Below are 25,144 nucleotides of genomic sequence, written 5' to 3' on the forward strand. Positions count from 1 at the left end.
GCTATCAACCTACTTTTGCACCATTTGCAAAGTCTACATGTTAGACAAATATTCTATTCTACTCATTTATGCATTTTGCATGATTAAAACTGCATAGGCTGTAGTAGTAGACGACAGAGCGGTGGGATAAGTGACCTTGATGGCTTTAGGGATGTGCTTATGTTTTGAGAAGGTGTTGCTTTAATCTGAAACCTATTTAAAAAATAATTGTCTGTAAAGCGTTCAACTGAGGGCATACTGTGGGTCGTCCCTTTGTGTATCGTTTGCCTTTCAATAAGGGATACGAATTTGAAAGATATGGTGATTTAATTTGGTCGAACTTCAGTAATTACAGGCTACTCGTAATAATTCAACCGCTTTCCTCAATCAGTTGTTTGGGCAACTTAAGCCTTGCCCTTGTGCACTTCCTTGGTGGCTTTTACTGAGCTTCGCCGTGAAGTAGCTTCATTTACCGCAATTATGTAGTTAGACGTTTCCCTCTTACTTTATCTGTTTCATAGCAAGTCTGATGACTCATGACATCCCACACCTCAAGCTGTGACAAGGGGATTAGATCACATTAGGCGCTTTCACACCAAGTACTTTGCCGTACTTGGTTCCCAGTACTTAGTTCATCAGAACTCTTTAGTTCTGATGAACTAAAGAGCAGATCGCGTTCACACCGGAATAAGTCCCTGAGGGAGGATTGGGCAAGTAGAAGCTACTGAAGCCGACACCTCCTCCGACACCTCCTCATCTCCACCGCTCCCATGTTTTCTTTTGTGTTGCCATAAATGATTCTCTCTCCGTTGTTTTGCTAATAATGCTAATGCCAGCAAACACAATGGCGGCTTCAGAAAACTTTTCCGAGTTTTACGGGGCGTGGTTTGCAATCTGCCCAGCCAATCAGAAATGGGAACCTTTTTCTCCCATGAAAATCCCACCTCTCTAGCAGGGACTAAAAAGGGGGTAACTAAGTTCTAGTTCCGCATTTTTTTGTCATGAACGCAGCATTTCAAGAACTATCGGAATTATACTGGGAAAAGTACTCCGGTGTGAAAGCGCCTATTGGTGTTGGTGTGATATTTATTAGGTTCTTTCCGCAGAGGTATGTATTTCCATTTAATGTTTTCCCAAAACAAAAAAAGAGAAATTGCCCTGCTCGTTTTCCTGTGGATGTGTAGGGGAAAGGTCAGCAGTCTGTGGACAGGAAGCCTTTCTGCAACCAGAGCCCAGAGGCTCACTGCATAGCCGTGTTATTCCCAAACAGGCCTCCTCGCTGTGGAAAGTGCTGCTAAATATTTTGGTATTAGCCTGCCATTGTTTTCCTGCGTGGACCTCAGCCTCGGGTCTCAAGCAGGATGCCCAGAAGATGATATAACACTCGGTGCAATTCGATCGTGGCCTCCGCGATTGAACCCAAGCAGAGAGTGCAATTTCAAAGCATGTTGAAACTATTCAAAACACCAGTGTCCCGTTAACGGCCCAGGATAATGAATTCCATGGTGGTGAGGGCCTCAATGTGTGGGAGACTCTGAGCTTAGCTAAATAAACCTTGTCTGGCTGAGTGGCCCCACTGGTGCCCGGCCCTGTGGGGACCAGAGCCTCTCACAGGTCACTGGAGGGGCTCAGTGTTAATAACAGCCTCATCTAGCCTCAGCTCACCGTCACATCCACAAGCAACATCCCACAAGCCACACCTCGACTGTGGCACAAAGGATAGGCTACTGTCAGCGAGGGCATTGTTAGTGGCTCAGCTTGAAATGACAAACTGCGTCGACAGAGGGTTCACGTGAGTTGTGCTGCTCGGAGCTGATAGCAGAGATCACTGGTCTCCCCGTGGTGGGAGTGACAGGCTCTGATTCTTTCTCTCTTCATTAACTATTCACATTTGCACCTTATGTGCAGATCACCATCGCCGCTCCACGTGAGTCTTCGCAGTTCAAAGGCAGCGTTGCTTGGAAGTGTGCACGACACCCCGGGAGTCGCCGGCCTCGGACACCTGCAGGGCGCCGGGTGCTGAGAGCTTGGGCGTGTTTGGATCAGGGACTGAACTTTTTCCTCTGAAGATGAAGAAAAGGTTTAAGGCACGCTCCCGTGAGAGTGTCTCTGCTCTTTGAAGCTCCTGTCTTGGTGGCTGCTCTTATCTTGGGAAAGGATTATTTTATCTGTCTCTTCTTCTTCTCTCTCACTTTCCATCAACCTCAGGTCTTTCTGACAATCTTTGAGGAGATCTTCTCCACGCCCTTGCTCTTTCACTCCACTCAATTCCAGTTCTCCCCTTTTCAGGGTGCACCCATCCCTGTGTTCACCCCCGCTCTCCTCTCTGCTTCCTCTGCTGCACCCCACTCTCTTTTCTCTTTTTCCCCGATCTCCTCTATTCTACCCTTCCAACACATGACAGACTGTGTAATTAATGAGCATCATAAACCTCTCTTTCTATTAGCTACCCATTAGTAAACCTGGCAAGCCTGTCATTTTGGACAAAAACACACAGCTCCTTCATTTGATCCCCACATCAAAGGGGGAACCCCACTGTTTTCGGCTGAATACACTAATTGTGTCCTCGTTCTGGATGGGGCTACACCCCCACCGCTTCAAAAAGGCAGCCAGTGCCAAGTGCAGATAGTAAAGAGAATTACAGAAGCATAAAGTATTGATTCAGGCCTACATTTGGAGAGGTTTGGACGTTGGAAAAATGAACAGTCATTCAGCGGCGCGCCTGAAAGTCTGCACGAGTGTGTGTTTATTTTCCGCACTTCACTTGCTCTGCTCAGCGTTACCGTAGACACATTTAGCAAAAGAAGAAATGTCAGTGGGCTTAAGGCCTGTTACGAGGGTTTGACATTCTGCGGTTGAGATAAAAAGGAATTTTTAAGTGGGGTTCTCCTATTTTACACTACAAACCAATAATATAAAGTCCGGGATCAGCGATATTATTTCGGAAATCTTAAGATAAATCAAACGAAGGAAGACTTTTTTATTACTCTTTTTTTTTTTTACTCTCATGTTTGCATATGTAGTCTTCGATTTAATGTTGTGTTTGTGATAAGTCCTCTTTTAACTTGCCTATGAGTTTTAGTTTGATGCGTATGTGTAAACAGCACAGTTTCACACACACACAACCAATAATATTTTTAATTTCTCAGTTTAAATGCGTGTTTTAAAAAGAAAATGAGTAACAATTTCTAATTTAGAATTGTTAACCACATCCTCTCTGCCTTTCATGTGGATACATGCAACATTGATTTGGAATACAATGCCATTAACAATGACTGGGGCATCCAATGCTCTCAAAGGAAGGAGCTGCTTCCTGTTAGTATAAAAACATCAAAGGTGTCATTAGCAGTATATGGTTGCATGTGCTTTGACAACTCCACTTAGCAACTAAGAGAGCATCATTGTTAAGCGGATCATTGCAGCCCAAAATGTGTCCTGGAATATAGTGTTTCCAGGTTGTTTCCATCGCCTCCAGTGTGCAGAATGGCAAACGCATGCCAGGCTGTCTTTCCCTCCCCAAAGACCCTCTCGCCCGACACATCCCACGCTGGGCCACCACAATGGGCGAGTCACCGGCGCTGCAGGAATCAACACTGTACTTCAGTCACGATTGTCTTCTGCCCTTTATAACATATATGCCCTTTTGTTACTCAAGATAAAGGCAACAGTCACATGTTGGAGCTCTGAGCGCCCAGCAGCTGCTCCTCTCTCCCGCTTCAGGCTACACATCCCCCTCCTCACCACCAGGCATCATTCCCTCCGGTGGGCTCTCCAGGCATCAGGCCCCTAACATTGTTACAAGGACATAAACACAGACAAACCATGAGATCCCCGTCTCAATGCCCCCCCATTATGCCTGTTTCCAGGGAGAATGGCGGGTTTTATGGAGGAATGAGCTACTGGCCACCAAGGTAGGAGCCCCCCCAGGTCAATAAATACCTACATCAATCAGGCAGGTGCCTAAAGAATTTAGCTTTTGTTCTATGAAGCTTCACCAGCACAAAGGAAGAATTTCAAATGGATTTGATGAATGCCTTAATAACAGGCAAATATTTCCCTCATTTATCCCAGATTTGATGAGGTGTCAAGCTTTAATAACCACGTCGGAGATAAATGGAGATTGATTGAAGGTTTGGTGGTCTATGAGATGGAAGTCTTGCTTTAAACCCCCGCCACCTCCTCTCTCGCAGGCATCAAAGGCGAAGCTTGGAAATAGGGCCCGCAAAGCCATCTCTCCGTTGGCCTCTTCAAAGGACAGGAAGTGTGTCACAGGGACAGGCCTTCTTTCCCAGCAAATTCGGGCGAGTTGCTATAATAACAAGCTCATCTGTGTGTCTGTGGCAAACTAGTTCAAAGGGGAGTCTGATTCCTCTTGGTAATACTTGTGATGATAGAGTCAGGATGCGGAAACCTCTGTTTAGTGGAAACGCATCTGGAGGGCTGCATTAAAGACGTGTGTCCAGTGAATAGTCACGTCCCTGAAGATGAGAAAATCCTTCACTGAAAATTGGGGCCAGGTTACGTTTTTGATCTTGACTTCCCCGGAAATCATCCCAACTCCGAAATATTTGCATATCCCACCTTTGGCTATTAGCTGCCAACCATGTGCAGGAATTTAGAGGCCTTCCTCTGTAGGTAGTTGGTGGAGGAAGTCTCCGGCTGGATTTGCAGTTTTTTTTTGATAAACGATAATGCATAGTTTTGAAGTTAGAAAGTCAGTTTTTCTACCAGAACATCATTATTTCTAAGCAACACTACTGAAATAGTTTAACGTTTGACATTACAGTAGTTAATAAGTGTGGCAAAATACATCAAAACGCTGTATCTGTACCTATTAAATTACATTTTTAAGAATTCAATACATAAGACTTAAATACAGGGTGGACGCAGTGGACTAGAGCGTTGGTGTTCGGATCAGGGGAGCACAGGTTCAAACCCCTCTGTAACAAGTAACATGTAATGTAATGTAATAAAGTTCATGGCCTTATTGCACTTAAAATATGAGGGTTTAATTTGTAAAGTATTCAAATAGGCAAACATAGATGAATATTACTTTCTGTTCCTCCTTAAGGGTTACAATATTATGAGTCATTTTGATTTTATAACTCTAATATCAAGATGTATTTTTGCTAGGATGTTGGAGAGAATTTCACTTGTCATATTGTACATTATTTTTTAAATGATTTGGCCATCCCCAAGCGTATGGTGTCCAGTATGTCAAAGGCTTTCTTATTGACGCTATCACTGTCTGACGTGTGCCTCCTGAACAATGGTGGAACAGTGTGGGAACTACAGGAACTGTGATTGGTCAGCATGGGCTGCTTGTTTGTTGTCCTACAAGTCTCTGATGCATGTAGAGGTTGCTGAGGTACCGCCACACACTGACAGATTCTGCTTTTAGTCTTTTGTGAAGGAACCACAAATGGCTGAGGTTTACCAGCAGGGGAATCTTACACTGCTTTGCATTCATCGAATTACAGAATTTCCCCCAGTGTTCGTGCCTAAGACAGGGACACTTTTAGGGTTTTTTGGGGGGTTGTTGTTTGTTTTCTTTCTACTACTGAAGAAGATTTAAAGATATCATATTAGGTTCTACGCAGGCAAAGTGCTGCTGTGACTCATTTCACCGTTTGCATGTGATACCAAAATGGATAATTGCTTAAGATGCATATCGTAAAATGCGTTGAAGGAAAGGTAAATGATATGTCACACACACAATATAATCAGCTTCCCTTCAACAGACAGATGGACAGATTAACAGATAGCCCTCTACCAATTTGATATATGTTGCTATTTAAGCAGTTCTTAAACTAATCCACTTGCTTTTACAGATGTTGGGTTTTGAGATTATGTCCTATAATCAAACAAATCCCCCCCTAAGATTTAATCTGCTGCTTTTAGACATAAAAGGAAAAGATACACCATGACACAGAAATGACAAGAAGACGGTTTTGATCTAAAATTAGAAAAGCCAGCATTTGAAAAACATGTTTTTTTGCAACTTGATTGCTATCACAGAAAGCACTTCCTTCTTAGCGATATATCAACCTGCACCAGCTGACAGTCCTCAGAAAACCTTTGTGATGAAAATGTGTTTTATCTGATTTGAATGTACTGTATTTGAAGATGTTCTGTCTGTTGCACTGTCATTTCAAACAGTTATATTATAAAAACCTAATTACAGTACATCAACGACACACACTTTTTATTGGATTTATTGGATTATTGGAGCTAATTCGAAAGTACAAACCAAAAGAACTTTAGGAAATGCTGAGCAGAGGTAAAAAGCTTTTATATTTTCTAATTTTAATACACTGTGAAATTAGGATTCAATGTGTGCAAATCATTAAGGAAAGACATGATTATTATTTTCCTTTGTTGTGTTTCTTCAGGGTTGGTTTTCATTGCATTTAGGGTTTCTTATCTGGATCATTCAACAGTCACAGTTTGAAGATAATAACCAAAACAAAATGTGCATGGAAAAGTGTTAAACTTAATTAATGTTGGGTCCGTGGATTGATAGATGCCCACTGTGCGAATGTATTACCGTCACATTGAGCCAATGACAGCATGACATGGCACAGTTGCTTCTCTGTCTTTTATTATATAATCAAATACTTCAAAAGAATATCAGCCTGTTTTGATCTCCTGCCTCAGTCCAATAAGACTGTGATGTCTAAACCTTATTCTCATGCCAAAGACCTCAAACAGACGGACTCACGCTGACCGCAAACATGTTCGATTATTCTGTCCCCAGGAAACCTGTCTGAGAGGATTATTGCTGCAGTTTATTACAAAGAAATAGATATCGAGGGCCCAAAAAGTGATTTACATACACCATGGTTGGCTCGATCAGGTTTATTCATTTTAAATTATAGAAAAGCCCTTGAAGCTAATAATTAGTGATGTTGGATGTTTAATTTAATCAATCACAGAAGAGCCATGTTCCATTAAAGCAAACTTTTTACATCTTATTTTTACGTTTTTGTGGTAGATCCCCGATCATACTGTTTTTCATCAATATTTTATAGGTGTCAGATATATATAAAACATGTCTCTGAAGTGTTTGGCTCCAAATACCAAACAGATCAGCATCCCATAATCCCCTCTGTTTCAGCCCTGTTTCAAAAGTGCTGATTCTCTGTCTGTTACTTTAGATGAAAATAAGGAGCCCCTCCCCACACCCCTCTGAGAAACATTTGGTTGAAAATAACCCAGTGGTGCTCTAGGAGGAGATTCAGGTGATAAGGTGTGTGTGTGTGTGTGTGTGTGTGTGTGTGGGGGGGGGGTTACCTTGGTTGGTGATTGGCTAATGGTTACACAAGCCAAAAAATCGTTATGACATCATAAAGTGGCCACAATCTGATCAGCTCATTTTCAGACAGGTTTTTATATAAATGGATCAGGACAAAAAGAGAGAGAATCTTTTTTCCTGAAACTTTCAGAATCTCTTTACACAGAGGGGACAAGACATGAAGAGGTGCATTTTGCATGATAGGTCCGCTTTACGTTGAAGTTAAAGTCTTGGGACCCCTACAGGAACCTCAGTTGTGGGAAACACTGAGTGAGTTTACATGCATTAACTTGCAGTGTGGGCTGAGGTGTAAATCCTGATCTTCGGTGGAGTGGAATTAAGGTTTTATTGATGCTTCATCTGCGCTTTGAACAGAGAGGGACCATCGTCAAGTCAACCAGAAAAAGACGCGGCGTACCGGAAGTCTCTACGGCAATTTTCAAAACAAAATCAAGAAATTAAAAGAATTCACAACAAATGGGCCAATGTGGAGCTATTTCTAGAAGATTAGTTTAGCTTACTAGGACTTGGGTTTCCTGAGTTAATTAAAATGTGCAATGATTAAATAGTAGGACTTTAAATATAGGCTTTGTGGATTAGCATTTTCTAGTTTTGTATTACATGTGACTTGTTAGACGCTATTATCCAAAGCGACTTACATACTCAATACTGTGGACAATCCCCACAGGAGCAATTTGGGGTGAAGTATCTCAGGGACACAACGACATGCTGACTGCAGTGGGGTTTGAACCTGTGACCCCCTGATACCAACATCAACGCTCAACCCACTGCGCCACACGCCTCCTTACATTCATTAAACAGATTTGAAGGTGTATTGTCACATGCAAAAAAGATTCAGCTTAGTGGTCGGCAATACAAATATTTAGTCTCCAACAATGCCACACACACTATACTTAAGACTTATAAACAGATAATGAAATAACACAGTGCAAGTGAAAGAAAGTTTCAATAAAATGAGGAATAAGTAGGCTAACTAAGCTATACATCAAATTCATGTTCATTGAAAAGTAGCCGGTATTACATATATAAGAAATTGGCTTTTGTGTATAATGATATCACCAGAATAAGAGGAATCATGCTGTAATAAAGGAACACATATGAACTATTTTAAAGGCATCTTTAAAAAGGATTAAGAAATAATAAAGACACGTAAAGCCTACAAGGAATATACATATACAAACATCAAGAATATGATAATATAATACATGCAGTATATCAGAACTTTGTAAGTGGCAGAGTTATGCAGGTATTAAAGAGGTATACTATATGGCTAAAACTAATTAAATATTGGATTATTTTCATAAAAATGTGTGAGTATTTGGCCACATGTGTATTTCATTTATGCTAATCATTGCTTTGTGAAGCCAGTGTCTTAATCAATTAAGTGTTTTATTGTGAAAGCGTGGACCGGAAGTCCTATATAGTCCTGTGTGTGTGTGTCTTCTCTCCGGATCAAAGGCTCGTTTGGCTCTCAGTCTTGCGGTCCTGAAGCTCCTCAAGCTCCTCTGAGCGCAGTCTTCTGACGCTCCTCTGTCTGGATATTTGTAGCAGGTTTTCCATTTTTCTCCTCTGGATTATATTCTTCTGATGGTTTTCAACTCCAACTCGATGCATAGAAATGGGTAAACTGCACTCGAAACATGGTAAGGTTTCTTATTCCTGAAACAAGTCACAGTTCTTGTGCTGCTGCGATACTTTCCAGTATTCATTGTCTGACTTTCTTTCTCTCTAAAGCCGCTATTTGTAAACCGAGGGAGAGCCCAGAAGGTAAGCGCTCTTATATTTCCCTTTTATTATCATAAAGTCTCACATTTCGGTCAGTTTTGTGACATTTAAAAAAAAGTGTCAGCTCATTAGAGAAGCATTACAGCGAAGACTCTCTGCAGATACCGCTTGTGGAAAACATGAGTGTAGCGCGAACAAAACACATACTTTATAGCTGCTAAATAATACGCTTCTTTGTTTTCAGGCGACAGTTTTGTAGTCAATGCCTGTTTGGCAAGAAAGGGAATCGACGACTGGCTCGTGAAGCAGAAATACTACTGCACGAGCTCTCGCCTCGAGCCGCGGGACTGTCACCACAAGAATAACTGCGGTCTGACTGCACGGGTGAGTCCACGAGGTTCACGGATTTATAGTGAAGTAGCATAACAGAAACGTGTGAAATTGTGCATGTTTGTGACATTTATCATTAGGACTGGATTTATTTTGTGCACCAAAATGTGCGTTTGAATGCTTCTCACTTTATCTGCAGTTTTGCATGGGGAGGCTACACTTAGTCTTGAATTAATGTGTCTGTTACTTCACTAAAAGTCTTAACACTTTCTGTTTGTTGGACAAACTTTAAGCAATGTTGAAGAGGGTGGATATATGTTCATGTTTTAAGGTGGAAGAAGTACTCAGATATTGTACCATAGCGTAGGAAGACTAAAATCCTGCATTCAAAATGTTACTCAAGTAAAAGTACAAGTGTATGAGCATCAACATATACTTAAAGTACCAAAAGTAAAAGTACACATTTTGCAGATTGGCTTATAATACATGCTCTGATTTGAGTTATTGATGCATTAATGTGTTTATCAAATCTTGCAAAGGGGAAGCAAGTTTTGCAAAAGTAAAAGTACACTATGAACCTCTGATTTATAGTGGGGTAGAAGTACAAAGCAGCAAAACAAGCATCTTAAAAGTCTACTGAAGTACTTGAGTAAATGTACTTAGTTACTTTACACCACTGCATGCGGCTACAGTTAGTCTCAAACTAATGTGAGACTTACTTCACTAAAAGTCTTGAAAACGTTCTTCTTGTTGGACACACTTTTAGCAATGGAGACGAGGGTGGATATATATTTATGTTGCTGATTTTAGACATTGAATTAGTTGACATTCTGCAAGTCAGTGACACACTTTAAGTTGACAGTTCACACATAGCTGCAAAAACCACCAGCTTGTAACTCTTATTTGATTATCCAAAGGACTCAAAAGCTTTTTTGTCATATGCACAATATTTAAAGCGTAGTTGTTTGCATTGAGCAGCTGTAGTGCCAGGATCTAACAACAGTGCAGCATTAAGACATACAAGAAACAAAGACATTAAATGCAAGAAATATGTGCAAATGACACATTGGTGCAAGTAGAAGTGCACATGTTATATTAGAACAAAACAGCTGGTCCCATATCTGTTGTTTTTGTTTTTATTCTTGTCCAAATGGACGTTACCTCTCTCTCGGGCACTCATGTAAGGAACAAATGTCGGTACCATCCTATGCACTGATCTGAGGTTTCTTATTTTAGGGAACAATAGATCAAGACTGAGTTGAAAGCATTGCAGTGTGACAGTCTGGTGACAAGTGCGGATTGCAAATTATGCTGGAGAGAAATATTGGAGGTCACGCTTGTTTTGTATTTTGGCATTGCCGTAAACACCGTGCTGTTGTTGTCAAGTGGGGAAATCCTTTGGAACGGCTTCAGAGGAGCCTTAAGCCTCTTTGGTTAGCGAGGCCTTCCTCAAAGGCAGCATGTTTTGAGGAATTGAAGCCCATCAAGGAAAAAAAAAAATCAAATCAGTTTCTCCACCCACGATCCAGACACTTTGAGCAGAAATGCAATCATCCATTTAATGCAACCCAGAATCCAGGATCCCTTCTTGCATTTTGACACATCAGAGCAGCCGTTATGTCGTGACTCTGATTTGATTTGACATCTTGTGGCGTGATTGTCTTTTCCAAATGTCCTTTAGGTGCTTACCAGTTTTTAGAATTCTGTTAATTTGCATGTAGCTGCTCGTTGAAATACTCTTATTTTCCCCTTTCTTTCCCTCTCATTTGCTTTTTTATGACTTTTGCTCATTCAGCATGCAGCAGTTCTTGTGGAAAGGTCAGGTTACACCATGCATTTAAAGTGATTATCATGCGTGCAAAGTAAGACACAACTGCACATGCTGGGTTGAAGAAAGAAATTAGCCTTTGTTTTGGGGAATTCCTTGCATGGATCAAACTTGAGGAAGTTAGAGGCAACAGAAATAACCTCATTCTTTGGACCCAAGTCAGGTCCAAAGTCCTCCATTGTTTTGTCTCTTGCAGCCAGGGGGTTTTTGATAGCAGCCATGGGGTTGCAGGGTGTGTTAGTAATGAGAGATGTTGCGGTGTTTTTGCGAATGCCAATTAAGTGTGCATGACGTGCGAGCGATGGAGTGTGGTACATGTGTTGGAACTTTTCAACTGGCTTTACATGTTGCACCCTCATGGTGTCAAAGTTACTAATCCTGACATGTGCCCAAAGCTGCAATAAATGTCTTCATGTAGTAATAGGATCCGACTGACTTCAGGCTTTGTGTCTCCGGGCCATTCTTTGGAGATTGGTTTTATGAAAAACACCTGAATGTGTGTTTACTTTGTACAGCGGAGAAGCCATGCCATTGGTTGCTTATATGTCGAGTCGGCTGTATACGGTTTGGGCGATTTAAGCATGTAAAACCACATCATTAGCATACATTATTATTACCCCAAAAAACTAATATTCATTACTTTGTTCCTGGAAAGGTTTTGCTTTTCCAGTGGTGTGTAAAGTTTTGGCTCAGGATGGAACAGGAGCCCCTGCTGAAATGGTAAAAATGTGGAGTTAGTAGAGCTCAGTTTCTATTAATAATTCAAGTGTTGGTGCATAATGGCTTTTGAAGCGTAGAGGGAAAATGAATAAAAGACAAAAGGTGTTTCCACCATAAATATGTATTTGGTTGCTTTTCCTTTGTTGTTTAGCAATTATTAAAACTAAATCCAAAAACTTTTAATATTTCATTTACTAGTTCAAACCGTGTGTTTGCTTCTTGCTGTACTTCTTGTGTTAAAGAACATATTCATGAAGTGGTGGTTTGTATAAGTAATGAGAGGAGGGTAGCAGAAGCATTTACATACGGTGCTTTTGACATTGAAACATCCAGGACTTTGGCATTCAGACTTTAATTGAAAAGGACAACTCCATGTTCAGTGTAGACACACATGGCATGAGAATTTGTGATAGATGATATTTCCTCTCACGACTGTGCCACCATTACTGCAGGGTCATGTTGAGTGGTTAAACAAAGACATCAGAAAGTGTTGTTGCTGTTAGATCTCACAGTCTGCTTATTCTGTGGTTAGATGGTACATTTTCATTTTGGTGGTCTAATGGATAGTGAGGTGGGCTGATGATCGGAAGGTTGCGAGTTCAAATCCCACTACTAGTTTGCCCTTGAGTAATGCACTTAGCCCTCAGTTACTCCAGGGAGAATGTCCCTGTAATCGGTCATTGTCAGTCGCTTTGGAATAAGCCGTCTGCTAAATTGTAAATTATATTTTTGGGAGAATAAACCCCACAGATCCTCAACTCCGGTGTGTCTCACTCATTAACAACGCAACACAGGGCAACAAGAACGTTGTCTACAGTAGCCATTTTCTTATTTGAGGGGGGGGGGGTGGATGCGTGGGCCACCCGAATAGGTTAAGGGGCCTTTGGCTTTTCTTGCTGGGGGGTTAGGGGTGCGGTGCGGTGCCCCCACACATAGAATCAAATTCTGTGGGAAACACTGCATGCATTCAATGTATCAGAAGATGCCAATTTTGCACAAAAAAGGTCAAACCAATAATGAATTATCGAAATATTTTTCTGTTGATGGAATTATCGATTAGTTGAGTAATTGCTCCGTGTTGAATTTTTACATTTTGTTCAAGTTAGAGTTCTTGAAGAAGAAGTACACACATGTTAAGAGCTCCCAAAGTTTCCACAGTATTGATGAAACCATTTCATTAAAAAAAATATACTCAAAGGATTATAAGTAACCAAACTTATCCCTGATGTTAATGAATTTAAGCTTCAATTACTCCCCGTATCACTTTCGTTAGCCGTATTAAAAGTCTTAACGCTCTGTAAGAAGAAGTTTAAAAGCTCGACCCCACGGTGCTTTCAAATAAAAACAGAAGCTAGAATGTGAGTCAACTCTATGAGCTTTAAAAGCTGTCCATTTTCTAAAGAATACCTGGTGAGATAGTTATTTATAGCCGCTTTTCTTTGAGCCCCCCCCCCCCCAGCTGAACCAGGGTCTGGGAGAATGTGGGTCGGGTGTCAACAGTGGGGAGTCCACGCTTGGAATTCTTTTGATGTGAACTTTTCCAAAACCATATTCCCAGTCTGATACGAGTCACTTTGAAGGGCTGCTGCTAACAGTTCGTCTTCATTAATGGTTTTAAAATAGTGGCACAGATAGATGGAGACGTAAAGACTAACTGGAGATCTTTGATGATGTTTCCATGCAGTCAGATGTTTTGAGTGGTGTGGGGCAGGTGGGTCTCTCAACACATGAGATCCAGGTCATGTGAGCCTTGGCACACTTTCTCCCCTGTGTGCGGCATCGTGTCTACACCTACCCATACATGTGATATGTTATGAAGTATTATGTCGCTGACGTGGGCTACCGATAGGCTTCTGACTTTGGAGTTCTGTCATTAGATGTTTCTCTTGGCAACAGATGAATGATTTGACGTGTAATTAAATAATGTCTTTTAATGGTTAAAACTCACACGGTTCCCCCCTTTTCTATTCTTAAAACTCCCCTCCCCCCCTCCATCTGTTTCTAGCGTTCACCCTGTGGCCTTGTGTCGGTTGCGGCTGATGAAACGAGACTGCATTTTAAGTGGGCCACGCTGGGAGGTGTTTGTAGTGACAGTGATGGCTCCTCCTCTGTCAAGCCCTACCCTTTTTGTTGTAAAGAAAGCTACCTCTAGTCACCCCAAGCTGCTGCTTTTACAATTCCAACGCTTGTGTATATTTTTTCAATCTGAGCTCCCATCAACTTGTATGGAAGCGCAGACAAAAAAGGTACGACAGAATTCAACTCAACAGTGAAACTTCTGCCCCCAACCCCCTCGTCTCCCCGTCTGTTGCAAGCCCTTTGATTATTATTTTTTTGAACGTTTTTTTTTTTAAGGCCTAAAGCTTTTAAACGCATTCCCTCAGCCTCCGAGTCTGATAAAAGACATGGCAGGTTTCTGCGCCCCCTTCGTCTTTTCCGCTTCTGCTTTTTCTCTCCTTGTCGTTTCCACAAAGCGAAAGGCTCTTGTCTGGAAGCTGAAAGCACCTTTCAAATGTAGACTCCTCTTCCTCTTTCTCTACTTCTTTCTGTCCTCTCCCCGTGCGTTCTCTTTTCCCACCGGCTGGCCTCTTGTGTGACGTATGCCCCTCTCCCACCGGGCTCTACCCCCTCTGTGCTCCCAAGGGACAGGAGGGCCTGTTGTTGGTCTTTGAAGAGGCTGGGAGGAAAGTTGGGAGCCACGCTCTAAAGAGAAGCAAAGCCTCAGCCTATGGAGAGGAGGGGTAGCACCTGGCTGTGTGATTTCTTTTTTGGGTTTTCCCATGAGAAGATGGCGTGGAAGGGGCTGACGTCAACATAGCCGAGGGTCCGGGACGTTCAGGTGGCTTTAATGTCACATCCGGCATCGTGTGTCACGTAGATTACTTAAACCTGGAGGAGAGTCTCCTGCGGGACAAAGCACAGCGGATGATTTGGTTTCTGTGAAAGAATGGCTGGTTTAGAGTAAGTTAAAGCCCCAGTGGCACGTTGACATTTGATCAGGTTTATCCACTTCCTTTTTGGTGCTAAAGCATCTCCTCTCCGTCTGTCACATGCGTTTCCAGATTACATCACGTACCTTTTTTCTGATTTGATTAAGAAGCGCAGTGTCAGTCAGTGTTTCTGTTGGAGAACATTGGTGCTGGGGAAGATTTCAATGTCCAGGACAAATGGGAGAAATGCTTTGATACATTATGTGCTTATAATTGAGCTTAAAAAAACCATTGATAGGAAGGCTATTTAAAAAAACATTATCATGCATGATTGATATTTGATTACAAATAAAAAGTGCATAAAGGAGATATTACCCAAACCTCATATTTAGCCCTGCATATTCTTATATAAAATAAATAAAAAGCAATCCAAACACGACATCCCAATATCTTAGACCTCATACCCTGATATCAATATTGAGACGATTTGGTTGGTTTGACTATTGGTGAATAAAATACAGACAAAATGAGACGTTTGATAAACAATCATCATTAATGTGAAGAAAATTACTTAAAACGAAAGTACAGTTTTGAAAATGACATCACCTTGCTGTATTGTTGCCTTTAAAACCAGGAAAAGATAACACTACGATATCGCATATTCAAAATCAAAGACAATATCTAGTCTCATTTTGCAATATTGATATTTCCCCCAGCCCTAGTTTAGTTGTAGAGTTCTATAAAGTACCATAGCTTGTTTAAAGTTTGTAAAGCAATGACTACCCATCACTTGTAGGTGTAGGAATAAAACCATGTGTTTGGCATCTGAAATGAAATGGGACTCATGTACGTGCAAATCTGTTTGTGCATGTGCAGTATGTCTGGAATCAGCTGTCCGGATGCACTCCAGAGATCAAAGGATTCTGGGGGAATGTGCTCTAAATCTCAGGGGATTAGCAGCTCAGATTGTGCTTTGTTTCCCAAAATATATGCTCGCTATACGGATAGCTGTTGATCAAAGTGTCTCTCGACACCCTGTCACAGATACATTCAGGCTGGAGGGGTTTGTTTCACGCTTGAGGGTGGCATTTATTTCACAGCTCTAAGAAACGGTTTGATTTTCAGGATGTTTGGCTGTTTAGTCCTCCTCTGTTTTGAAATCGGACTCAGATTGAAACGGCTTGCAATTAAGAAGCATATGCCCCGTGTGCTGTATAAACAGTGAGATATCCTTGAACACATAATCAACCCGAATAAAGAGTTCATTTGAACTGACATCTTAATGCTTATGTATTTCAGCCTTTGAGGTGTGTGTGCTATCGACATGCTAATTCCTTCTGCTTCAGGAAACCGTTCCTTCCCACGTTGGTCTTGAAATATGAAAAGAGAGAGAAACATTGAATTGTTATAGAAAGTAGATGATAGATAACGGATGGTTTCATGCAGCTAGTATGGTAGAGCATAGACATCTGCAACAAGGCAAATAGGTTTTATATAAAGTATAACATTGATAGAATCATTTAGATAAAAGTTGTTTGGGGCTTTTTTCCTTTATAAGAGTGTTAGGACAAATGGACGAGAACATGGGGAAAGACACATAGATAATGATGATAGTTAGATATGGTGATCATAAGTGTTTCCGCCAGACCAGGGCTGAGAGGGCGTCCACCCCGCGAGCGGTGGGGGGGTGGGGGGTGTGACATCACGTTGTGTCACGTGACTTGAATTTAGAATTGAGCCATCCCTTATAGATACTATCTCTTTACGTATCCCCTGCCGACCGGGACACCCCTCCTGGCACGGTCCTTGGAACATGCAGCGGTTTTTTTCCGTCACAGGAACGCGCTTTGCTGGCAGTGAAAATAATCCCACCAGACTCCTTTGCCCCTCCAACAGCGGGATGTCCTTGCCCTTTTTCCTTTTCGTCATTTGAAGCGATAAAAACTCTCGATCTTCTCTCAAATTGTTACATTTTTTGGGACGCCCTCGGCTCGAGTTCGGGGCGTTCCGAGCTGAATAAGACAAGACGCCCCCCCCTGGCGGAAACACTGGTGATCATTATTTTTGGCACATGTGTAAAATAGTTATATGCAGTATTTCAGGACTTTAAACAATAGGTTTTCAGTTGCTGCATATATACTTTAAAACATAACATTTTTAATAAAAGCCTCTTTTTTTTTACTTTAATGTTGCTTTAGTTTTTTCGTCTCGGATTTGCCTTACTGCGCACTACTTCTATAGTCCTTATCATTGTGAATATATATTGTAGTTATTTAACTTTTTTTGTTTGTTATTTGTGAAAGAAACTTGTTTAAGTGCTCGTAAGATCAAGTTTATTTAACGCGGATACCCTTAAAAGTAACAAACTCAGGACCCAACCCTAGTTATGACAGAATGACTGTGAAAAGGCAAACATCTCAAGTTCTGATGTTATGTAATATAAACAATAATCTGTAACAGGTTCGATATTTTGTGCGTCGTATTAGAAGAATCTCTAGGTCGCCCGGGCTCCTGTCGTGACGCTGAGCTCCTCTTTCCATTTGAATCAGCCACTTGGAAGGCTCTGCTGAAGTGGGTGTTTAAGTGTTTAAACCCTGAATAATTCTCTCTTGTTAGTTTATCAGATCCCCTTGCGGGCTGCGCTCTGGCCCTTGCAGTAAGTGCTGAATAATTTGACTGAGCGCCTCTTAAACAAGACGTGATCAACATCTGCATAAAACTGCTATCAAGCTCTCATGAGATCGGCACATGCACGTAGGGCTGCTCAATTCATCGTATTTTAATCGCATTATGGCTCGCAACGATTACGAAAACAACGTAATTTAAATAAAACGATTATTTTTTAATGATTATTATTCTTTTTTTTTCCTTTTTTTTTTCAAATAACTTTTTTTTAATTGTTTTTTCAGTTGAATTAAACTTACAGTTCAGGGTAATCAACTGTTCAAAACATACTACTCACATTTTTTTTCTCCAATAAATTGATGTTTTCAAAGTAAATGGATAATCCTTTTTAATAATCGTGATATCAATTCTTGACCCAAATAATCGAGATTATGATTTTTGCCATAATCGAGCAGCCCTACCTACATGCAGGGGATGTGCCACGAAGCACACAGACACATTTCACATTTGTTTACCCTAATATGGGAATCCATTCATCACGGCGAGCAGATGCAGAGGCCACAGCGTGATTCCCCTTCACTTGTTTTTCTTGCGAACGGGTCGTATGGGAACCACCAGTGCTGGACCTATCACGATCCTGCTGTTGTATTTACCCTCCTTGTGTTTGAGCGCTTTGGTGACCAGGGCAGTAAGGCCACCTGAGGAGGAGCAAACGCAGGAAGTGGATTTAGGTAAACAGAGGTGGGAGGGCATTGTGCCTCCCACCGACACAGGTTTCAGGACTCTTCAGCTCTTCCTGTGGCGCCAGGGCTGGAGGAGGTCTGGATTGTCTGTTAGGGGATGTTTTTGGTGGGAGGAAAGCCAAACAGAGGAGCGGCCCTGCTGAAAGGAAAGCTGTCCTACCCTGGTGTGTTTATGCTCCACAGGTGCCGCAGCCTAAAGAGGACCTCACCCATAGACTCTCAGTGAAGCAGGACAACCCTTTGCTCCCTTAAGGGCCATTTGCCCCGTCAGTCAAACACACATCTCCCCCAAACAATTTCTTGCTCAAGTTTGAAAAAATAGCATCAGTGAGTCACGATTTATGAAGTTTTAGAAGAGTGCTTCGACATAGGCTTCTACTAAAGTGCTCTTGTCCTTAAGCATAACATCACTTACGGCCCGTCCACACAGCGGCATGCGTTGAAGCTTGCCGGCGGGCATGCTTGAAACTCAACCAGCAAGCAATCGCATGAATCTCCCGCCCCTGACACACAAGCAGTGGTTTGATTGGCTAGAGCTTGTACTGGCATATGATTCGATTGGCTGACGCTTCTGCCGAGGCTTCAAAAGTTGAACATTGCTCAACTTTTGCAGCGAGCCACGCCAGCAAAGCTCCGCTTCCCACAATGCAGTTCGGCGAAAAGTGACGTCACCCCATTCAAAGTGAATGTTGAAGCTTTCAACGCACGCCGCTGTGTGGACGGGCCGTTAGTCTTTTTTCGTAAGCTTTTATCTAGGGTGTTTCGATTTGTATATTCCAACCAGCCACCGTTAGCAAAAGAACTGGCGATTGCTGACGTATTTGTGCAGATGTGTATTTGTGTTTGCAAGGGATGGCATCGTTATACACACTTCCTTCAAACTTGACAGAAACAAAATGAAGCCTACTTAAACCATCTTTCCGCTTGTCTAAGAATCACCAAATCAAAGAGTGACAATAAACCCTTAATTCTACTGAGTTAGATGTGAAAATGTGGAGCTCTACACAATATTTGTCCTCACTCTATATCCTTTCACAAAAAGAATCGACTCGCTCTTTGGGGGAAAACCATTCATCCACAATGACAGAAATTGCCCAAACACAGCCGATCACCAATAGCCAACATATTTGTACAAGTGACCAATCCTGTTGAATTTAAATCCTTATTCTCTCTCCTCGGATGTGCCTTTCTTTTCATCACAAATGGTTTACAGAGAGCCGCCTCCTGAATGCTGATGACATGTCATTCACTTATATTCAAAACCAATAGAAGTGATAGTCGTTGAATTAATGAAAGGGTTGAGACTAAATGAATGGATCACGTATGCCTTAGCTTTCTCATGAATATCGTTTCCTAGTTTTTGGATTGTGTGTATTTCTTTTGATAATCCTGAGTGTTACTGTGAGTATGAGCATCAGTAAAATGATTTTGTAGGAACTGAGGAACTTCTCTCTCCGCTGCAAGTTCATTATGGTGAGCTGTGACACAAGCCACTAATTCCAGAGAGCTATGAATAGCAACCGGCCACTGGCATCAGCGCACTTGTATATAGTTGAAGTGTCTATTTCTGCTTCTATGTTTACTCGCAAAGTTGAAACACTCTCTGTAATTACAGAGATTTTAGGTCTACAGTTAAAAGGTCAGATGTGAGGGATGTTTAGAGGTAGTGGCTTGTGGCTAGCAGGATGTCTGCTCCAACAGCGTGTGTGTGAAGGCATGAGTGTATGGATATGTGTGTGTGTATAGGCAGAGAGGAACAACGGCCACCTAGGTGTTGAGGTCGGTGACATCTGGTCAACATGTTATGCACACGTCAGAGGTTTTATCTTCATGCCACTCGACTCGACCACATGGAGCTCCGCTGTTTATTGAAGTAGTAACTGGCACCGAATGAAACAGGACGGTTCAGACGTTGATGTTACTGTGATTTTGCAGGAATAGTAAGGATCTGATTATAATATCACCTTTATGACAAATCAAGTTGTTTTTTCACTGTGTGTACCAAGACTATATTGTGATGCATTAATTAAATTAAATGTAGCTTCTCAAGTATCACTGAATACCGCCCAGATGCACCATGGTTAGACACCTGCTGCTAAGAGCTGCTAGCTAACATTACCTAGCTTTCAACCGGCTGATTTCATCCTGGATTTTTTTGTTTGCTAAGAAGCGTTATCAGGGGAACAACCAGCATCGTCTGAAAGTTTACTGCCTCGTAAACACATGTACTGTACCAAAGAATCGCGTGACATCCCTATCTGGTTCAGTAGATAAGATAATATAATATGAGCACAAAGCAATAGCTATTATTTGCATTCCTTTGTGTAATCTTAAAGGTTACGTCTGGATCAGACAATGGTAACCACATTGAAGAGAAGACGTTGATGTCTTTAATTTAGGACCTACACTTTTCTCTTTGAGGGAACTTCACGTGAGCTCCTATTTTCAGGCCATCTAATCTTTTACATGTTTAAAACGCACTAAAATATTGTTAAAACATAAAGGATGTCCTATTTTTCGAAGCTACTGACATGACAGGTTAGAGAGGAGTTTCTCATTTGGTTGTGGTTAAAGGGTTTAAGTGGCTGTCACTTTCTAGCTACCCTCGAGGTAGACTTTCTGGCTAAAGCCTTGTTCCTCCCACACTTAGCAGCACTTGAGCCTGGCGTCTGAAGCCACCCAGACAACTGAAGGACTGTCTCTGCTCAAAGAGAGCTTTTGACTAATTACTTAGACCCTCTAGACACAGTGGAGCACACTCACTGTTAAACACAGCACGCATGGAAGCAGGCATGTTGCCAACTAGTGGCCTTGAATGTATAATCCATCCAAATGTTGCAACAATGATTGACACGCATGTACTCTCTGTGAGCTCATGTCAACCTCAGCAGAACTTGTTTTTTTTGCAGAGGAAGTTAAAGGTTCCAGTCAGAGCAAACTAATTTCCTTCATGGAGATGAGGTGTGTCATTTTGCATAAAACTTCCCCTTCTTCTCCTTCTCTCCTCTCATTTTCTCATTCTTTGGAACGGAGCTTCACTTTGAATTCAGAGGGCCATAATGTTGTGATTTGTTACTCTTGGCAGGCGGAGACTACCTGTAAATCAAGGCCAAGCGACAGGCTGTCTCCATTCCCCTCCAAACCATAGCTTCCTCTTGGGAATGCAAGGTCCCAGTGTGGAGTTCATTGGCTGGTGGAGAATGTGTTTTGTGGATTCACCTCTAGCTCAGATTCCCCTTTAACTCTCCGACTCCCAGGGAAACTTGAGGATAAAAACAGAAATGGCTTTGCTTGTGCTGTCTGCTCACATGTTAACTTAAATGCCTTCTGGTAGATTCCCAAATGACGTGCAGTTGTCCTCGCTTGTATCCCAACTGCTGCTGTGTTTCTGCCAATTTGAATAAACCCTAGTTTTGATTTGCCTATTAAGACATGAAATACTGACCTTTGGGAATCATTATTTTGATGTTCTCAGGGACTTTTCTTGACAAAAACCCATAATCATTCCCGACATTCGGACGCCAGATCAGGACCCTTATGCTGTCAGTTTTTCAACGCACTGGGAACCTTTTTGCAACCTTTCAGTTTAGACATCAAAACCAAAGGTTCGGCTTTAAAAAAAGTTTATTTTTGACGAACCAATCCCTATTATTATCACATAATAGCAACCGAAAAAGAGTGTTTCCCTCAGCCCAGCATTTGTTCAATATGCTCTGACCCTTGTGGGAACTTTTCAAAAGGGAACATAGTATTGAGTAAGACATTAGGTCATGTGAAAGTTAGTCCTTGACGGTAGAAAACCTTTAAAAAAGTTTACTTAATTTGTGAATACCAAATATTGAGCTGGGAACAAAGACACTCATCAGAATTGTTGATGTTGTAGTTTTTTTCCTTTGAGCCCTAACTGCTCAAAGCGACGATCAGACATCGTTGAATTAAACATTTAAAGATGGAAATAAAACCATCCATTGCTGACATGGAGCTTGTTGTGTTACTTCAGGTACCAACAAGAGCAGGGAGGGTAACATCCATGGATCATTGTTGCCTTACGAGATATAAAACAAGAGGCTTTTGAAAGTAGTAACCCTAACCCCACTACTGTGTATTGATACGTTATGTATTGTACTGGAGACCACGCACACCCCAAACTCCCTCACCCTAGCTCGCAAACTAATGCTTATTGCTCATCTGTTTTGTGCATCACTAGTAGTGTTGCACGGTGTACCGATACTTGAAAGGTACCGCGATACCCTGCCGTTAAAAACGTTACGATTCCTCCGTTTCATTAGTATCGGTACTTTAAGAATGACGGGGAAAAGTACTCCGGTGAGAAAGCGCCGTTTTAATAAGAGCCGTGTGTGTTCAGCGCTCTGCTTCCACTCCCTGCGCTGCAGCCGTGCCTGCAGTCCCTCCGCTCTCAAGCACGCTCTAAGCCCCTCCCCTCTCTCGTGCACGCGCTAGCTGCCAGAGCATGTGAGAAAACGAGAAGCATGGCTGCAAGTGGGTTATGGCTAGAAAGGATCCGTCTTGTGTAAAACTCTCGCGAGAGTTTGCAAGTCACGTAGCTGAATGTTTACGTTTGGCAGGCAGCCTTTCAGTTACGATCGTTAACATCAGTGGGCCACAGCAAATTATGGTAACTATCTATTGATTATATCAATGACAGGGAGTGTGATTGTTGAAATAGGGTGTTAGCGGTCTTGCTGTTCAAAGAAGAATGACAGCACTGTAGATCACCAACACTATGGTTTATTTTTTATTCACAAGCGAAGCAAGTCAACGTTGTCGCAGTAAAAGTCCAAAGATAGCTCCTGGTGCAATAAAATGTTCCCTTTCAGTGTTTTACTATTATGTCTGATGTTTCTCTATTAATATTGCTGCTGCATTAATGTGTATGTTGCATGCGTTTCCGAGCCGCTCCGATTACAACGAGAGTTACAAACGTGACGTCATATTTACACAAGACGGATCCTTTCTAGACATAACCCTGCAAGTGGGAGTGCGACTGCCGCTGCGCCTCGGCTTGTTGACAAAAAAGACGCCAGAAGCGAAAAACTAAAAAGTTGTTTATAGATGATGCTTAATTGTATTTAATACAAATTCTAGTCATTTATTTTATTTCTTGTTCTCATTGTTTAAAAGTTTGTGTTATGGTTCTGGTGTGAAATAAAGCACAATAATTACATTTAAGACTGTTTCCCTTTTTTTTTTTAAAGTATCGAAAAAGAATCGGAATCGCAATTCTTGACTCGGTATCGGTATCGAAACCCAAATGTTGGTATCGTGACAACACTAATCACTAGTGTTGTCTTTTTACAACCACTTTTAGGAGAACATTTGTGATTGAAGCCCAATGTTTTTGGTTGTAGAAAATGAAATCACTCTGCCTTTAGTGCATTGTAATGCTGGAGGGGTGATCATGCAGTCGGACTTTTGATCTTGCCACCTTGTATCCTTCTTTTCTCCGAGATAAACAACGTGATAAATGTTAATAGCTGTTGTAACATGTTTTTTAAAAGCTAATAAAGGTTGTTACTTTGAGAAACAGGTAGGCTTTTAGCGCCCGAGGGGGCTGGCTGAGTCGTAAAAAGCTTATCTTTGCAGGTGTAAAAGTTTTGTAAATGGGTCATTAAAGTGTTGGCCAACTTCACACATAAAACACAAAAAGGGAGAAGGGGAGGGAGATTACTTCAGATCAGCATGTTTCTGAAGCGTGGAGATGAAGGCTGTAAATCTTCGCTAATATTCCACTGAGCCTTTCAGGAGGCAGCCTTTGATGTGGGTGAGGTAATGTGACCAGCAGTGTTTGCAACGGTAATCTGACGTGCGGAGATAAATGGCTATGCTATCCACAAAAGGAAAAGGCACACAATCAAAGCACTTGTGGGTCCTGGAAAAAAATAAACAACATAAACAACATGTGCATGGAGATACACACACACACACACACACACACACACACACACACACACACACACACACACACACACACACACACACACACACACACACACACACACACACACACACACACACACACACACATTACAGACGTGTCGTTGCAACCTTTTATCCTGCAATGCCAGAGTGTTGATTTACTCTGACATGCAGTATCATTTGACTTAATATATAGTATGCAAAGAATAACTCTAGTGAACCGCACCTCCTCCGAATGCAGAGCTTTTTTCTTCAACCTCCCTATCTGGTGTTTGTGTGTCCTGGACTAGAGTTAACACGTTAAGCCCTCAGGCATGTGCTGCCTCCTCAAACCCCTGCAGTCTCGGTGTTGCTGACCACGCACACTTTAATCATAGCTTCCTCCGACCTGCCTGGTGATGGATCCCGACTCGGCGGCTATAATTTCCTTCCTGGGGTGCAGGGAGAGGAGAGGGTGTGCCGTGACTGACTGGTGTCAGGCATGGGGCCGCAGAGTCTGGAGAGAAGGTGTCTGTCTTTGATGTTCCCTCCGAGACGTCAAATTACACGTTAGCCCTCTTCAGTCGGCACAGTTAAAGGACCTGCTTGTACCAATTATTTATCCAGTTTGTCGTCGACTTCGCTCAAGAATGACTATCTCTCGAGGTGGTGAAATATAAAGTTAAACAAAGTGGTCAGGATGTGGAAGAGAAAGCTTTAATGGTCACTTTGGGCGTACCTGTGGGTTCAGAATGACGTTCTGATCAAGCACTTGAATTGGGACTTGTCGGGGAAACTAACGCTGCTAAGCTGTGTAATATTTCTGAATATTAAAACGTGTACGAAATGCACAGCAAGGTGCTCCAGATTAAAAGCATCCACCAGATATCTTTTGTTGTGTTAATCGGGATGTCAAGGGCCTCGACATCAAACGCTATACATTGTGTGACCTCAAAGGCATTGAGTTTCTTATCAAAGCCATAACACTGCATTGTAAAACACCGCAGATATGACTACCTCTTGGCACTGCTTC

General features: G+C 41.9%; 1 protein-coding gene across 1 annotated transcript in view; it reads left to right on the forward strand.

Moving 5' to 3' along the window:
• The first annotated feature begins 8,755 nt into the window (after nucleotides 1-8,755).
• nkd1 (NKD inhibitor of WNT signaling pathway 1) overlaps nucleotides 8,756-25,144 on the forward strand; it is a 48,568-nt gene continuing 32,179 nt past the window's right edge. Inside the window, exons 1-3 of the mRNA XM_079666921.1 lie at nucleotides 8,756-8,937; nucleotides 9,029-9,061; nucleotides 9,264-9,403. Coding sequence (XP_079523047.1) covers nucleotides 8,913-8,937; nucleotides 9,029-9,061; nucleotides 9,264-9,403 — 198 coding nt within the window. The 5' untranslated portion in view covers nucleotides 8,756-8,912. The remainder of the gene's footprint in view (nucleotides 8,938-9,028; nucleotides 9,062-9,263; nucleotides 9,404-25,144) is intronic.

Source organism: Notothenia rossii (assembly GCF_949606895.1).
Source record: "Notothenia rossii genome assembly, chromosome: 2".
NCBI lineage: Eukaryota > Metazoa > Chordata > Actinopteri > Perciformes > Nototheniidae > Notothenia > Notothenia rossii.